The sequence below is a fragment of the Colius striatus genome, chromosome 1 (assembly GCF_028858725.1).
Source record: "Colius striatus isolate bColStr4 chromosome 1, bColStr4.1.hap1, whole genome shotgun sequence".
Taxonomy (NCBI): Eukaryota; Metazoa; Chordata; class Aves; order Coliiformes; family Coliidae; genus Colius; species Colius striatus.
In genome coordinates, this window is record NC_084759.1 from 206388426 (window position 1) to 206406561 (window position 18136).

The 18136-nt window shown below is 52.7% G+C and overlaps 1 protein-coding gene across 8 annotated transcripts in view; it reads right to left on the bottom strand.

The window, feature by feature from the left end:
• The window catches only part of SHANK3 (SH3 and multiple ankyrin repeat domains 3), a 364468-nt gene that overhangs the window by 285910 nt on the left and 60422 nt on the right, over positions 1-18136 (bottom strand). For all 8 annotated transcript variants that reach the window (XM_062020288.1, XM_062020289.1, XM_062020290.1 and 5 more), the window contains exons 5-6: positions 15848-15919; positions 6976-7084 (exon numbers count right to left, since the gene is read on the bottom strand). In XM_062020288.1, the coding sequence (XP_061876272.1) occupies positions 6976-7084; positions 15848-15919 (181 nt within the window). The remainder of the gene's footprint in view (positions 1-6975; positions 7085-15847; positions 15920-18136) is intronic.

Genomic DNA, 18136 nt, shown 5'->3' on the forward strand with positions numbered 1-18136 from the left:
CTCTGGAGACTCTGGCTGGAAGAATCCTCGTTAAAGGTCCCACCAGCAAGGCAACTGACAGCATTTCCCCCCCTGGCATCCTCAGATACTGGAGACCACAGAAACCAGAGCTCCTTGCCCTTCCCCAGGGCTGGACAAGGCAGAGCCAGCACAGCAGTACCATGGCACTGCACACACGCAGCACCAAAGGGCACCAGCATCACTGAGCGCTGATACTGTCCTGACAGTCCATGCTGCTGCCCTGGTACTCTGCCACACAGGCTGCCTGCCTCCTCCTCATCTTTCACCCAGCATTTCAGGCGATTCTAGTTTAGTGAACAAGCCCATTCAAAACAGGCCAGCCAAAGAGGAGTGTCATGGGAAATATGGCATGGGTTATTCCAGCTGCACAAGAGCTATGCCAAGCTGGACACCCTCTGCTTTGCTTTCTACAGAGGGGAAGGACCAGTCCTGCATATCAAGTGTGAGCTGGTGACCAGGGAAAGAGATGGACTGGAAGCACACATTGCACCATTGTGCAACATCTGAAATATGAACACTTGTGGGAGGATAACTGGGCAGACTCAGGAGCCAGCCCTTGGGGCAGCCCAAGGAGAAGGATCTGCAGGGTGGAGACAGAGAAAGCAGGAGAGCAGAGCACACAGGCAGGCAAAAGAGCAGGAGTTCTGCCCATGATCAGCACCTCTGAGAGGAACCTGGCTGGGAGGAGCAAGCAGTTACTACAGAAACACCCGTGTCCAAAGCAAAAGGGTACCTCAGAATGGGACGGAGAAGGGAGGTTCAGATGGGTTTCCTTCCCAGCCCAACTCCCTATTCATTAATATTATGGTCAGAAGTGACATAGGCTTTGAAAAAGACAAATGCCTTCTAATTTACTTGTCTTTCCTTGGCTCTCCTGCCAGCCCCATGCTGATGGCTGAGACTCCCCAGAGCAAAGTGCCCAGGGCAGGTGACCAGCCCCAGCCCCAGAGCCAACCAGTGTCTGGGTGCCCCTCACCACAAACTGGGAATGGAACCAAGGGAATGGGAACCAAGCAGCTGCACTCACGCTCACACGTGCCCAGGGAGATGGGGGAGTCCCCATCCCTGGAGATATTTAAAAGACACATAGAGGAGGTGCTGAGGGGGATGGTTTAGTGATGGGCCTGGCAGCGTGAGGTGAGGGGTTGCAGATGATGATCTTAAAGGTCTTTTCCAACCATAATGATTCTGTGATTCTATGTCTGAACACACAAGCTGAGGAGAGCTCACAATCCTCCTTTGGTGCTGGATGAGCCTGTGAAATTAAAGGGCAGAAATCTGCAAGCAATGGGGCGTGAAGGCATGGAAGGAAAGCTGAAGGACAGACAAGTCCACAAACTCACCCCAGAGATCCCTTTGGTCCTAACAAGCAAGTAAAGGCATCTGTCAGAAACCCCTGGAAGTGACTCACCAGACACATGATGGGAGCAAATCCATGAATGGGTTTGGGGACCAGCAGCCCATGCTGGAGGATGCTCAGGGAGATGCACCTCACCAAGAGGTGACATCATGGTCTTGGCTGAGACATAGGGAGAGCTATTAGGAAGACATGAAGCTAAGAACATCAGCAGAGTGACTCCAAAGAGGACACACAACACAAATGCACCATGTCAGAAGCAATTAAACCCTTTTGACAAAGACTGTGAGGAGCCTTTTTTTCCTTCCCCTTTGCTCACTGCAAACTGATAAGAGGCTGGGTAACAAGCAGCAGGATGGGCACTGCCTTTACTGGTAATGAGACTTGTGATACAATTGTCAGCAGTGAAATCTACAGACAATGACACCACTTGAGACCATTAGGGGTGCCTGCTTGCATGGAGAAAGCACTGAGTGGGCAAGAAGGACCAGGGAGAGTTTACACTAAAACCCCATCATCTCTCACACTGACTCTGAACATGTGTGGATTAGCCCCTGAGCTCATAAGGTAAAAGGTGCTTCACAAGATTTTGTTGCAGCCCACTAACTAAAACAAAAAATGCTTTAACTTCTAAGTGTTTCTCTCCAGGTTGTATCAATTCACACTGGCACTATCAGGGCAACCTCAGCTGGAAGGAGAATGCTGGATGGCCCATCCAGTAACAACAAAATCCTGCTTCATTCTCTAAACAAGGAGAAAACTGGTCACTTTCCTCTAGATACTGTTGCACTCCAACAGAAAGGAGTTCTGCTTTGGATCTCAGATCCTGAGATCTGCTCAATACTTGACTGCTGCCTGTTCAGGTGGGATGATGTGCAAGTAAGAAAGCCCCAACTACCCAGGTGAGTATTTGATGCCTCCTAAGGGAATAAACCAAGAGAAGGCAGATTGAGGAAATGTGGGAGGTTTAAAACTGGGAAGTAACAGACCAGAAGGTCTTGAAGAACAATTTCTGTGTGAGCCAGAACTACAGCTCTATGAATGCAAGAGGAGAAGCACAGCCACATGCCCCTCGCGGGCCAGCAGTGAGGTGACAGCAGCAGTTAGAGACACCTCCAACAGCAGGGGACGATGAAACAGAGGCCGATAGGAACCGAAAGTTAGAGGATTAACAGCAAGAACAAACAGCACAGGAGTACAGAAACACACCCTTGGCCTGGGAAGGGACTATCGGAGGGGGTTTGCTGCTGCTGCTGATGTGGTAACACTGCAATGACTTCCCAGCCCCTCTGCAAGCCAGGCACGAGCTGACAGTTGATCATTGCTAATAAATACAGGCAGAAAAACGACAAACCATTTCTTTCTCACTTTGCTGCTGTGGAAACACATTATCTCCCTTTCCATTACCAAATAAGGATTTTCAGCAGGAGCTAAAAGATGGAACAAACAGTTCACATCTAGTGAATGCTGCGTGTCACCCTCCCTCTCACCTTCCCCCCGAAGATCCTCCTTTAATACATTCTGCAATCCTGGGAGGACATTCAGAAAGAGCAGAAGGCAAGCAGTGCCAGGCCAAAGTTCAAACAAGGAGCAAGTGAAACGATCCATGAAACTCTTGAGTCAGAACAAACCCACTGATCCTGATAAAATGCTGGGAAATGGATCTGGAATCTAATTGACACGGTATTAATGAATACCTCTGTTATCAATATTGCCCAACCCAGCTCTACAGTAAACAGGCCTTCCTGCTCCAACAAAATTCCTTTCCTCAGTAAATTACAAGCCTGATTGATGCAGAGAGCTGTATTGATGTAAGACTCATGCTTGGCTGAGTGCTGCATGGCATTAAAAAGGAGTGGCACAAAACATCAGTGAGGTATGTTCCAAACAAACAGAGATCCAGCTGAAGAGCAGCAGCCAGGGCTGTCTCTGGAGACGGTGCCTGGCCATGTAGGTGCTGAGGAGGCTTCTCAGGGTGTTGCACTCAATTCTAGATCCTCATCCATTATCCAGAAGTAAAGCAAACCTCTGATCAGATTTGGAGAAGCCACAAGGCTTGGAAGAGTGCTAGGAGCAATCAGGACTGGGCAAGCCCAGACTAGGAACAGCAGAGGTGGAAACCCCTCAGGATGCCTTTGAGGTGGCAGCCAGGGCAGAGGAGATGCTGCCCTGGGGCTGCAGAGGCTGCTCCCTGCAAGCACAGCTCTGTCCAGTGCTCCTGCCCCCTCTGCCCAACGTGCTGCTGGGGGAGCAGCACCCTCCCACCCTCTGTGTGAGACCACAACGGGAAGGAACACAACCTCCCCAAGACAAAGCTCTCAAGCGAGGAACTGCTTGGTGGCTCCACTTTGTTCAGCCAACACAGGCCAAGTGACCCCTGGGCTAAGGCTGTGGTAGGACACGGTGCAATAGGAGGAACAGGAAGAGAAATCCCCCAGCACCTCCATCTAGCAGGACATAGGGGTCCCATCCCAGAGACCTTCTCCCAGTTGCAGCTCAGGAGGCCGGGGAGCCGCAGGCAGAGCTGCAGCTGCCCGTGAGCAGTGGTGCAGGCAGGCAGCAGGCTGTCTGGTGCAGCAGCCTGTCAGCTACCCACGCTCTGAAAAACCTCTGGAAAACGGAGCAGTGACGTGTGAGTCACGGAAATGACAGGAAAAGCAGAGACAATATCTTCAAATGGAAAATGGGAAGAGTTTGGCCTCCCTTTAATTAAGGAAAGGAAGACTGAGTGACTTAATTACCAGGCATAAATACCTCCATGTGAAGACATATCCAGGTTCTAAGTGCTCTCTAATCTAGAAGATAAAGACTGCTGTGGAAGCTGAAGCACACACACACACACACACACACACACAGAAGATGAAGAGCATCCTGTGAGATGCAGAAGGTCAGGTCAGATGGCACAATAGCTCCATCTGGTCTGCAATTGCAGGAGCCCCTGAGCACTGAGCAGCAGTTTTATGTCACTCATTCGTGTTCACAAAACAGATTGTAAAGCAAGCAGTAATTGTTTTTGCACAAGCATTAGGACAAGTGAGCTGTCCAAGACTCCCTGTGCTCCAACAGTCTATTTTCACATCTCATGGAATCCAGTCTGGTTTTGCCTTTGGTTCTGATCTGGATCCAAATGACTCTTTGCGTCAGGTGTCTGTCTGTCCTTCCTTCCTTCCTTCCTTCCTTCCTTCCTTCCTTCCTTCCTTCCTTCCTTCCTTCCTTCCTTCCTTCCTTCCTTCCCCTTTATATTTAACACACTCTTTTCAGTACCCAAGAGTCTGCTCCTACGAGCTCCTACCCTTCCATGAAGTCATACCTGGGTTCAAACTCTATCAGATCCAAAGCTCTCATTGTACCTCTTCAAGCAGCACATTGTGCTCTGCAATACCACATACTCTGGAAAGCTGACTCTGCTGTAGAAGGGTGGAGGAGTTTCCTTACAAAATGCTTGTAAGGTCTTGGGCACAAATTACAAGCACGTGGAGCTGAGCTGTTTGGACACTCTCCAGGGCAGACAGGGATTGCTGGACACTCTGGCAGGTTCAAGCAGAGTGGCTACACCAGTAAATTAAACAGTATAAACACTCAAATGGCACCATTCAAATGGTTCTTGATGAAGTTTGGCTGCACCAGCTCCCCCTCTCTGGTTCAGGAGCTGGCAGAGGCTGTTCCCAAAGGGCAGCTGACAGACATGACCTGAGAGGAAAAGCGAGGTTAATGGTGTGAACGACACCACACTCTGCCACCTGATCTCAGCACTGACAAATGGCCTGGACACACTAAATTTGCCAGTGCAGAGGCAGCCAGTGTTCCAGAAACAACCTGGAAAACCGTTCAACCAAACCAGAAACACAGAAAGTTAATCATCAGATTGCAATCTGCTCATGGGTTGGAAATGGGCCCAGGGCTCACATGCACAACTCCAGCTCTGCAATGGGCCCAGGGCTCACATGCACAAGTCCAGCTCTGCAATGGGCCCAGGGCTCACATGCACAACTCCAGCTCTGCAATGGACCCAGGGCTCACACACACAAGTCCAGCTCTGCAATGGACCCAGGGCTCACATGCACAAGTCCAGCTCTGTCATGGACCCAGGGCTCACATGCACAAGTCCAGCTCTGCAATGGACCCAGGGCTCACACACACAAGTCCAGCTCTGCAATGGACCCAGGGCTCACACACACAAGTCCAGCTCCACAGTGGGCCCAGGGCTCACATGCACAACTCCAGCTCTGTCATGGGCCCAGGGCTCACATGCACAACTCCAGCTCCGTCATGGGCCCAGGGCTCACATGCACAAGTCCAGCTCTGCAATGGACTCAGGGCTCACATGCACAAGTCCAGCTCTGCAATGGACCCAGGGCTCACACACACAAGTCCAGCTCTGCAATGGACCCAGGGCTCACATGCACAACTCCAGCTCTGCAATGGACCCAGGGCTCACACACACAAGTCCAGCTCTGCAATGGACCCAGGGCTCACACACACAAGTCCAGCTCTGCAATGGACCCAGGGCTCACATGCACAACTCCAGCTCCATCATGGGCCCAGGGCTCACATACACAAGTCCAGCTCTGCAATGGACCCAGGGCTCACATACACAAGTCCAGCTCTGCAATGGACCCAGGGCTCACATGCACAAGTCCAGCTCTGCAATGGACCCAGGGCTCACACACACAAGTCCAGCTCTGCAATGGACCCAGGGCTCACATGCACAAGTCCAGCTCTGCAATGGACCCAGGGCTCACATGCACAACTCCAGCTCTGTCATGGACCCAGGGCTCACATGCACAAGTCCAGCTCTGCAATGGACCCAGGGTTCATATACACAATTCCAGCTCTGCAATGGACCCAGGGCTCACATGCACAAGTTCAGCTCTGTAACAAATGCCAGTAAGCTGCATTACTTCAAAATAGGAACAACAAAAGCAGCAACTCCTCTGTCAGAACAAGACTACAAGACTTCACAGGAGGGGAAATGGGGAGAGGTGCTCCCTGGCTGCCCCATCAGCAGGGAAGACTTGGTGGAGCCTGATTCTCACTTGTCACAGTGAGGAGCCTGCAGAGAAGCCCACAGCCAGTGCCCTGGCACACAGACTGCTCTGGGGGGCATTTTGCTTACACAGGAAGGAAAACATAAAACCCACAAGGAAGAAGAGAAAATGAAGGAAACCAGAGGCCAAGATTTTATCTTCTTCATCCCCAAAATACTTCTTAAACCTTCTGACTGCTTCATGAAGAGCTCCTCGGGCAGCCATTCACATCTGCCCAACCTGACAGTGCCAGAGTCAGCCCCATCCTCCCCAGGATCCCACTGAGAGGTGTGTAAGCCCCACAACTCTTTCGTTTGATGCCCAATTCCCAGTCTGTCTCTTTCACACACCCCTTCTCCATCTTCCCTCAAGAGCCTTCAGTGACTTCATGCTCCCAAGCATCACAAGACACACTACTGAGAAATCCAACTTACATCCCTCTGCCCTAAACCTTACATCTCAGACCGTGTATCATCTGCTACAGCCTCTCAAAAACAGCCTCTCCCCCATATTCCCACCATGTCCCTGGGCACCTTCTGTCCCCCTCCCCTCTCTGGGATCCAGCCTCACCTCCGGTGTCTGGGTCATGGAAGTTGGGGTCCAGTCCCTTCTCCAGCAGCCTGCAGACCTTCTCCACGTTCAGCATCTGCACGTACTCCATGAACTTCTTCAGGTTTGCCTGCAGCCACGACACCCCAGGAAAACACACAACACGGTGTTAACAGCCCTGTGTGAAACGAGCCACCAGAGGAAGATTCCCATTCAGGAGAGCCCAGGCAGCACCCTCCAGACACTGAGGCAAGGAGAGCATTCCCAGAGGAATACTCTTCCCAGAGGAATAAAGACCCAAGCACTGAGCAGTGCTGCAGGGCACAGTGGGCACGGCTGCCACGCTCTCTGCTGAGACATTCTGTTGGTGTCAGTTTCCATCTTTGGCCAAAGACTGAATGTTTTCACCTGAGCTCACTGATTGCCCAAAACACTCTCCTTTGACTCTGCCTGATTGTTTCTGCATTGTTGGTTTTGGCCCCTTTTCTTCTCTTTTGAACAGCCATGCTTGATGAATACATTATTTCATTAATCTTCTGGAAACTGCAGCTCTGCCAAGCAGACAGGCAACGCTTGGACAGGCTACAGCATGAAAACACCCATCACACACACATTTCCAGCTCAGCTTTGCAGACCTTTGATTGCAGGTTAGCTTGGGGGGGAAGTGGGGTTGTATTTTAATCTAGTCTTGCAGCAGCCAGCTCCAGGAAAGGGGCTCCAGAAAACAGCTGACACAGCAGAAACACTGGAATTAGCTGAGGGAGGTCTTTGGGAAAACTCTGACCAACCAGGCAGGCTGCAGCCAGCAGCCTGAGAACTGCTCTTGCTCCTGTCCATCATCGTGTTTGGGTTCACCCAGTGGAAAAGATCAAGTTCCAACACTTCCCCTTAATTCATCGTGGAAAAATTACTCCTTTAGTGAAGTGAAATGAATTCCCCTGGGCTTCACCTCAGATCTCATTCTTGAGATTTCCAGTTGGAAAAGAGAGAAAAAACATCAATTCTGAAAACACCAAAGAGGACCCAAAATGTTCCTGATTCCTTCTCAAACCATTCCTGGTTCCTTCCCAAAACACTCCTGATTCCTTCCCCAGGCTTCCTGAACTAAATCCCATCACATGTTATTTCACATAACAATTTCACTTGGCTAAAATGTATTTTCTAGGGGGGAACACTTTATGCTCTCAGAACCAATTCTACAGAGGAGCCTGCAAACCCCAAATCTCAGGACCCACAAGCTCTCCTGTGCTATCTCTCTGACAGGCTGAGGGGATTGTGGTAAGGAGTCAGACAGAAAATACCACCAAGATCAAACTTTCTGGGGATGATACAAACTAATGCCCAGCTGTGAACCTGAACCATATCCAGTGTCTGTGTGGTCAGTCTGCAGCCTAAAACACGGAGCACGTTTGTGCTCAGACCAGCACCATGAAGCCATGCTATGAACAAGCCAGGTGATGCATTTTAAGTTACACACCCACTTTACCACACTGTTCCCTGCAATGTTGCTCCTTAGCACAGGCCAAACCCCACAGTACTGCAGCCCCGCTGCAGCGTGCTGCTGCCTGACCTGCTGGCTCTGGCTGGCTGCAGGGACATGCACATGTGTGCAGAGACCCCAGTGCCACAGGAGATAATGCACAAAGCCACAAAGGCTCATTTCCCTTAGTGCCTCAGGGACAATGGTGCAGCAAGAGCCAAGAAGAGCAGGGATTCACCAGGGATGGAAGATGCTAAGGCTAATCCCTTGGTCCTGACCACTCTGCCTGTCCTTGGGTGATCCCTCACATCCCTTGAGACTGCACCAGCCCAGGCTGAGCCTCTAGGACAGACCCACCACAATGGCAGGACAGGGTGCACGAGCAAGGACGGACCTCTCAAAGGGCAGAAAGGAGTTGGGTCAGCTGCAATAGCGGGGCTGGAAATGCCTAGGCACAGTAAAAACAATTCCTGCAGCACCAGCACTCTTACCACAAACACAGTGAAAGGGAAACTGGTACCAGCTGCAGCAGAGCACCAGCGCTGCCTTTCCAGGTGGCAAGACATTCCCCTGACCCTCACTGCTCGGTGTCACCTCTCCCCCAGCTCCCCTGACCCTCACTGCTCCGTGTCACCTCTCCCCCAGCTCCCCTGACCCTCACTGCTCAGTGTCACCTCTCCCCCAGCTCCCCTGACCCTCACTGCTCAGTGTCACCTCTCCCCCAGCTCCCCTGACCCTCACTGCTCGGTGTCACCTCTCCCCCAGCTCCCCTGACCCTCACTGCTCGGTGTCACCTCTCCCCCAGCTCCCCTGACCCTCACTGCTCAGTGTCACCTCTCCCCCAGCTCCCCTGACCCTCACTGCTCCGTGTCACCTCTCCAGTGCAACCCAGTGTCTCCTGTGAGCAGACAGCACCCACTTTCTTGTTCTTTACCAACAGAGGGATGGAATTAGTTCAATTCAGCTGTTTTCCACAGCAAAGGTAGAGAAAAAGATGTTGTTTCGCTCAAGTTCAGGATTTCTGTGCTGAGGAAGCAGACTGCTACCTCCCAAACAGCTCTTGGGGAGCTAATTCCCAGCTGGGTGCAGCCATGGTCATGCACAGCGCTGCCAAAGCAGTCACCGTTTGATCCTGGCTCTCGTGTCTGCACTAGGGTAAGGTTTCAGTGACACTGAAGGTATCCCCCATCTTCAGAAGGCCCATGTCTCAGCTGAGTTTGCAGCAGCTGGTGTGGACGTCTGTGCTCACCAGCGTTCAGAAAGGTGCTGGCTCAACGGCCACTCTGCCAACACTCACCAACTCAAGGGTGCATTTGCATCTGGAATCAGAAGCAAAACATACTTGGCATCCGAAATCAACTCAAACACTACAACTATGTCCCAGCCACGTCCCCTGATGGGCATGTTGTACCCACTTTCAGCCACGAAGCAAGTGCTGGTATTTACACTCTTCCATGGCAGCTTTTCAGCTCATGCTGCATATAAAAGCTTTCCTGTCTGATTGGTTCCCCTTTCAATTCAGCCAGAAACACTGAATATTTTCCTTATTATTTGGATTGATTCACTCCAGGCTGAAAGGAGAGCTGAGAACTGAGAGTTAGGCAGCCTGTTCTGCTCCCCCGTCTATGAATAAAACCCTGGTGGGAAAGGAATGAGATCTCATTATTCTAAGAACCTGAGGGATTTGGGGCCAGGTTTTCAAATGTATTAAGCTGACTAGACAAGAAGAGAGAGAGCAAATGTCAGGCTCTCACTGAAATCAAGGGAGCTAAGCAGATGCCGACGCTTAGGCAGTTCTGCAGTCTCACTAGGCACTTGCTTATTTTCTAGCACTTGAACACCTTTGAGAGTTTGTGATGAGAACCACTCACACAAACCAAATCTCCCTTTGTTTAAAAGATCAGTCAGCCTTAAACACAAAAGATACGTGCTGGTAAGTTTACTTTTCGTCTTCCCTGTCCAGTACCTTCAAGCAACATTTATTCAAGTGATAAAGACACAACTGGAAATGCTGTTTTGCTTCTGTTTTAATTGAATTCCAGCTTTCATCCAAATGCAGTTTGATATCAATCAAAAGAGCTACACAAAACTCCTAAGCCAGCACAGGCAAGGCATAGAATCACAGAATGGTAGGGCTGGAAGGGACCTTTAAGGGATCATCTAGTCCAATCTCCCTGCAGAAGCAGGTCATCCCATCTCCTAAATGCAGGAACAGAAACCTGAATGTGTTTCTATAAAGCCATCTAAGTGCTTAAACAAAGAGTGGCAGCAGATCTTCCCGTGAGCAGAAGCACCGTGTTTAGCTTGAAGATTACGACCTGCAAACCGATGTGTTGGAGCAGCCCAAGTAACCAGAGAGAAGCAAGCTTCCCCTGGGGAGGAAAAAGCTTCAGCACCCAACAAAAACGTGTTCCAATAAAATGAAAGCTCTGAGAAAGGCTCTACCTTGCTTTTTTAAGGGGTGTTTTAAGTCTCTCACTTCCCAGGTGCCTTCGCCCAGGCAGCGGCGGGCGGCAGAGCCCGGGCAGGGACCGGAGCCGAGGGGCTGCGGGCAGGCAGCACCCCTCTGACCTCGGCAAGGCCAACAAGGTCTGTAAGGAAACTGCCACAGAGCTGAGCTCACACCTCCTGAATCTCCCACCTGCGACCTGGAAACCCTTTGGGAAGCAATCCCTGTCTTTGGGCTCTTCTTTCCTGTGGGTAAGGCTGCCCTGCTCCCTGCGGAGGCAGCTGGTGCCTGGCAGCCGCCGTGCCACAGCCCATTGTCCTTCACCAGCACCAACCTGCAAGGAAAACCAACACCCTCCAGAAAAGAGAAGCTGATTGAGACTGGTATGAGGGAACAAGCTTCCCCTCTCCTGACTCAAAATGAAGGAAAATAAACGACACATTCCATTGCAGACAAATCATTCTGTCAGTCGCTATTCAGCACGGTCTGGGTGCTGGGGCCCCGCTTGGAGAGGCAACCCCCCCTTCACACCAAGCACATACTGATGCTTCCAGCAATCTCACGGGAAAACCAATCTTCTCAGGATCCAGTTTGCTCCAAACAGCAGCTGGAATGAAGACAAAGCATCCGTGTTCTGGAGCGTGGCGGCTGCTGCAGGGTCACAGGACTTGGGAGGAGATGGAGAGGACTGATCTGCTCCCTCCCTGCAGCCCTGGGCAGCAGCAGGCACCTCATCCATTCCCACAGAAACATCAAACCATTGAGGCACAACACACCCAGAGACGTGTGCCCAACACACCTCAGAGATGTGTACCCAGCGCCTGCACAGCCCCACAGAGCAGGACAAGGTGCAGCAGCCCACAGCTGGGAAGGCTGGGCTCTCGCAGGGAGGACACAGCCCATGGAGGCACCTCCACCCCCCACGCTGCTGGAGGCACCAGCTCTGGCCAGGAGACAGCTACAGCTCTTCACAGTAGCTGGTGTGGGGCTGTGTTTTGGGTTTGTGCTGATAACACGAGGATGTTCGTTCTTGCTGAGCAGGGCTCGCACAGCAGCAAAGGCTTTTCTGCTGGGGGGGGACACAGCTGGGACCACTGACCCCAAGGGATATCCCAAACCACAAGACATGGTGCTCAGCACATAAAGCTGGGGGAAGGTGGAGGAAGGGGAGGATGTTTGGAGTGATGGCACTTGTCTCCCCCAGTCACTGTGTGATAGAGTCCTGCTGTCCTGGGGGTGGCTCAGCAGCTCTCTGTGACGGGAGCCAGTGCATGAACTCCTCATTTTACCTCGTGTGCAGGCACAGCTTCTGCTTTACCCATCAAACTCTATCTCAACCCATGAGTTTTCTTACTTTTACTCTCTGTTTCACTCCAAATTCACACTGAAATCTGGGTCAGCTATTCCAAGAGGAGGATGGTGGGCCAGATGGGCTGTAGCCACCCAGGGCAGCCTTGGCATGCCCTCAGCCATTAGATCCTGCTGTCCTGCCCTTCCTTCATTAGTTTGGGTAGAAAAGGAGAAGTCAGACAAGGGAGAGGTCTCCTGCAGCAGAAAGGCAGGCTGGGCCTCATTTGCACCCAGCTTTGATGCAGTTGATGAGGTCTGATGTGTTTCTTGCTGTAGAGCAGGGATGCAGATGGCACTGATGGCAGTGCAAAAGAGCAAACAGTGACAGCACCCTGTTCTCCATCCCCAAGCCCTGAACCCCCAAGCCCCAGCCTTGATTACCTTCTACCTCTGTTAACAGAAAATCCTCCTCTGGCCCAGGGAAGCACAAGGCCTCCATGCCACGGGTGGGTGCAGCCCCTTCACACGCTGCCTCCAGCACACACGGTCACTCCTGCATCCAGCTCCAGGGGGCCACCTCCACCCCAAGTCCTTCACAACCTGTGTTGGCTCCTTCCTGCATCACCATGGCCCTGGCATTGGCTCCCCTCACCCAGGTGCATCTCAGGTGAAGATGTCCCCTGCACCCCACTGCTCCACACAGCAGTGCCACCATCCCCTACACCACCCCTCTCGCCTTGCCAAGAGGGAAGGTGTTGACAGTCACACTGTGGACATGCCACAGGAGTTGTCCACCAAGCTGGTGCTTTCTCATCGCTTCCTCACCCTTGTTCTGTGGGCAGCACCTCTGGCTCCACGCTAACGTCAATCACCTACAACAGTAATGGCATGTGTGCTCCTAATAACTGCTTGGTTTTAAGTGTGCTGCTTCTTTCCTCTTCAGGGTGGTAACACCTCACATGTCTTGGTAGCACAACATCCTTTATGGACATTTTGGTAAATGCCAAGACTCTCATTTACGAGCACAATGGGATTGCCCTTTTCTAACATGCACTTTTTGCACTCCCATTTCTAAATGGCCTACTGCAATTCAGTGGGAAAAACACCTCTAAGAAATGTCACTGCCTGCAGATCCCACGGGGGGTGAGGGACTGGGGTTGAGAGGCTGATTTCACCACGTCACTTTGCTGCTGCCAGCAACGCAAGAAAACAGTTCCCCCACTTCTTAGAACAAGTCTGCTGCACCCAAACAAAGGAGTTATCTTTATTTTCCCTCGTTTTCTTCTCTAATGGCAGTTAAGAATCACGTTTTAAGGTCATTAAAAGACTCAAGTAGTTTCTCCTGCCACTAAAAGTCAGACTCTGAACGTTTTCATACATTGCTCTCATTCAGATGAGACCATTAGCCACAGGCTTCAAGATTTTGTGGATGCCACAGCCTCAGGAGCGGTGCCACCACCCTGTTAGACCTAAAGCTGATCCTTCACCACCCTTGAAAGTACCTCACCTCAGAAGAAATGGTATTTCCCTGCCCAGGTGATCAGGCATCGCTGCAAACAACCTCAGACCCGGAGCAACCTGCATGGTCTGCACCACACCACAGAGACATCACCTTCACACATCTGCCTTCCCAGCAGCAAACACCAACCCCAGGAGCACAGAAGCAGAACCCCCTGCAGCCAGCTGACCCCACACATCTGCCTGCCCGAGCCTGCAGTGAGACAGAGACACCCGTCCCCAAACCAGCCCTGAGGCACCTCCTCACTGCGTGCTCAACACCAGCAGTGACCCCCCACCCAGCCCTGTCCTGTCCTGCCACCAGCCCCCAAAGCAGCCCCCGTGGGTCAGGGCAGGGCCAGAAGACCTCCATGTGCTCCTCCACAGTGCCCAGCCCTGGGCAGCTCCTGCACGTGTCTCAGAGCTGCTGGCTGTTGGGAGAGAGCAGCTGGGAAGGGACAATGCAGACAATGGCACGTGTCTCACAGCATCCCAGCATGGTGGGGGTGTGCAGGGCCCTGCAGAGCTGCTGCAGCCCCAGTCCCTGCTCCAGCAGCTGCCCCTGGCTCAGGGGGCACAGGAACGTGTCCAGCTGGGGTTGGAAATCTCCTGAGAAGGAGCCTCCACACCCTCCCTGGGCAGCCTGGGCCAGGGCTCCCTCACCTCCCTCCTCTGTGCCCAGCTCTCAGCCTGCCCAGCTCTGGCTGAATGGCAGCTCAGGCTCTGCTGAACCAGCCCCTGCTCCCAGCTTGGTGCCATCAGGGCACTTGCTCAGGGGACACTCCATCCCCTCACCCAGCTGCCTGATGGAGATGTGGCATCAGCCTGGCCCCAGAACACATCCCTGTGGAACCCCACTGCCCACAGGCCAGTCTCATCAGAGGAAAACAGCCCAGAGGCTGCCCAGCCCTCAGCAGGGAGCAGTCACACTGCACAAGGGTTCCAAGGGAGCTCATGATACACAGCAACAAGGGAGCTCACAGGGAGCCCTGGGCTCAGTCCCACGTCCTTCCTACACAAGACTCCCCAAAGCCCCTCTGCATGGCCTCCCCAGCACAGCACCCAGCACACACAGGACACCCTCATGAGCTTCTCCATGCCACCTCTCCCTGCCCCAGACCTTCTCCACAGACTCTCCCAGAAAATGAGCTTGATTGTGGGCTGCAGGTGTCTTCATGCCATCCAGCAGGTCAAACACTGCACAGCGCACGGGAGCCACTCAGAGGTACCATGGCCACCACACTGCCAGTCCCCATCCTTCCTCCCATCTCACACTTCCCATGTGCTGCTGGCCCTGACCCCCAGGAACCAAAGCCCCATGGAGCCACTTGTCACCTCAAGGCATAACTACCAGTGGCAGCAGAAACGTTCTGATGGTTCCAGACCTCTCCAAAACTCTGTATTTCTTAGGGAAGGTGACATCATGGGGCCACCACAGCTGTCCAGGGACAGAGCAACACAAGAGGACATCCAGCCAACCGAGGCCTGGTCACCATCAGCATCTCTGATGGCTGTGCCATCTGGGGTGTCCCTGGCAGCTTTTGGTGGGACATCTCTCCTTCCAAGGCAAAAGCACCATTCCTGACACTCCCTGCTCTCCAAACAGCCCGTCCAGTCGGTGCCTGCACCACTAACGCTGACCTGGGTCACTGCCCACGGCGTGTGGGGGCTGCAGCAGACCACGAGCACCTTCCACTTCACATCTGGCTCCTACCAGCAAAGTCATGACCCAAACACATGGGTTAGAGACAAAGCAAGGAGCCCCCTGCAAGGCAGAGGTGTGCTGCAGCCTGTGCCCGGGGGCAGGAGAGCCGTGCTCCTCAGTGTGCACCACGGTGGGGATAAAGCTTCTCCTGTGTTCCTCTGCCTCACTCCCCCTCCAGAAAGCTGAGCCCAGCCCCAGCACACATGAGCAGTGCAGCCTGTCCTGCGTGGGCTCTGCCATGGCTCTGTGGGGTCCTGCAGCTCACACCCCAGCCTAAACCACCCCGCGCTTCAGCCAGTGCCATCCGTTTCTCCTGTGAGCGCTTCGCAGTCTGGCGAGCAGGGAAGGCTGAAGCACCCCAAAACCCAGCGACAGCGACCCCAAAAAATCCCGTGTGTGACAGGCCAGTCACAGCACCAGCACTGCACACGCTGCTGGGGCCCTGAGCTGGCCAGCCAGCCTGCAGCCTCACCTTTGTGTGGAGCTTGGCAAACTGCTTGTCGTCCAGCAGGGCCTGGGTGTACACACGCCGCTTGTACCGGAACTGCGGGAGGGAAACGTCAGACGTGAGATGAGCAGAACCCACCCGGCACCAAACCGCCCCCAGCAGCTCCAGCAAACGCCACTTGGCATGAAGACACCCAGTCTGGGTCTGAAAACAGCGACAGACGCAGAATACGCTGTTCTCCTTTCCCTCCTAGAGAAATTCCGACCAGTTTTTCGTGTCAATCCATCTGCCTTCAGCTTCCAGACGGTGTGGGCTTGGTTCTGCCTCTCCCCAGTTAATTAGGGATCTCTCTAACAGCACAATGGTTGTCCCCAGGACAGTTCTTACACAGGTGGTCCAGAGCTGACTCCCTGGTGCGCAGGAAGAGCTCTAAACCTCTCACTGAGGGATCTTCCCTTCTGCTCTCAGATAACTTCTGCTGCTCTTTTCTGTGCCAGGCCTCCTCCCAACGTCCTTTCAAGTACACTGACAGTAGCCCACACACTGCTCCAATGCCAACCTCCTCCACCCCAGTCATAGAATCATAGGATAGTGGGGCTGGAAGGGACCTTTAGAGCTCATCCAGCCCAACCCCCTGCAGAAGCAGCTCCCACCCAGATCAGGTCACACAGGAACGTGTCCAGGGGGGTTCTGAAGCCCCCCAAGGAAGGAGCCTCCACACCCTCCCTGGGCAGCCTGGGCCAGGGCTCCCTCACTGAAACACTGACACAGGTTTTTCTTATGTTTAAGTGGAACTGTTTGTGTTGCAGCTTCATCCCATCACCCCTTGTCCTGTTACTATCTACTATAGAAAAGAGGGATGTCCCAACCTCCTGACACCCACCCTTTAGATATTTATAGATGTTAATGAGCTCCCCCCTCAGTCTCCTCTGCTCCAGACTAAACAGCCCCAGGTCCCACAGCCTTTCCTCATATGAAAGATGCTCCAGTGCCCTGATCATCTTGGTGTCCCTGCACTGGCCTCTCTCCAGCAGTTCCCTGTCCCTCTTGAGCTGAGGAGCCCAGAACTGGACACAGGACTCCAGATGAGGCCTCAGCAGGGCAGAGCAGAGGGTGAGCAGAACCTCCCTTGACCTGCTGCCCACACTCTTCTTGCTGCCCCCAGGCTGCCATTGGCTTCTTGGCCAATCACTGCCACATCCAGCTGGCTACAGCTCAGGGTGCAGCCTGAAGGATTGCAGGGTGAGCCACAGCATCACACTGACACTTGCTGTCAGGCTTCTTGGTCAAAGGGCTCACAAATTTCCTTCAAGAAAGTTTTGTTCTCCACAAGGAGAGTCCCTCCTTTGCAAGCAACCCTCGTCCCTGCAGGTCTCGTCCCTCACAGCAGCCTTCGATGGGACCCCCACTCACTGGATTACAGTGCAGTCCACACTGTTACACCCTCTGACAACCTTTGTGTAACTCCACCTCACCAGCACTGATTTACCCTTAACACAGATCCCTGGGGTAACCACATCAAGTTTGATGTTGGTTCCTAAGAAACCCCACTAGCAATGTGCAGGGATGACCACACTGACAACTGCTTTTTGCCATTGCTCTGTGAGCCAGTGGCACGTGTCCCACTGATGGTTTGTGGTGCTAATCCTCAACCTGAGCATCAGGCAGAACAACACCAAGCCCCCCTGAGTGGCTGCTGCCTTTGTGTAGTTACCTTTATGGAGCAGAGTTACAATTTCCTTAAAGGCTGGAATTGCATTTGTTTGAGTAGCCCTTTTTTTCCAAGGCATAAAGTGTATTCTGAGATTCTGAGTTGGTGTGAACTCAATCCTCCACCAACACTGCATTATTTCAGCCACAGCTGGCACCAGATTATCTCTTTGGGCTGCAGTTGCCAAGCTCATCCCACTTACTTTTCAGCACTGGCAAAATATCAGCACATTTGCAGCCTATCACAAACTTGTACAACTAGGCAGATGTTTTCTCACACAACTTTTTCCTTTCTTTAATCACCCCAAGGTAACAATTGTCTTGCCCACTGATGTCATCCTTCGCAGATGCTGCCAGTGTCAGGCACTGGAATGGCCAAATCTCATCCAAACATACAAGGCCCATGATGAATGCCTGATGAATAATAATGGTGAGAACACAATGGTCTGTCTGGCATGCAAACAAAATAATACCTCGTTAAGAAGGACACAATAAGCTTCTCACAGCAGATAACAAGCAGTCAGACAATATGGGGCACAGGCAAAGCCCTCAAACGCAGAGGAGGGTGCCTGGACCTCAGCAGATGGGCAGGTGGACTCCAAG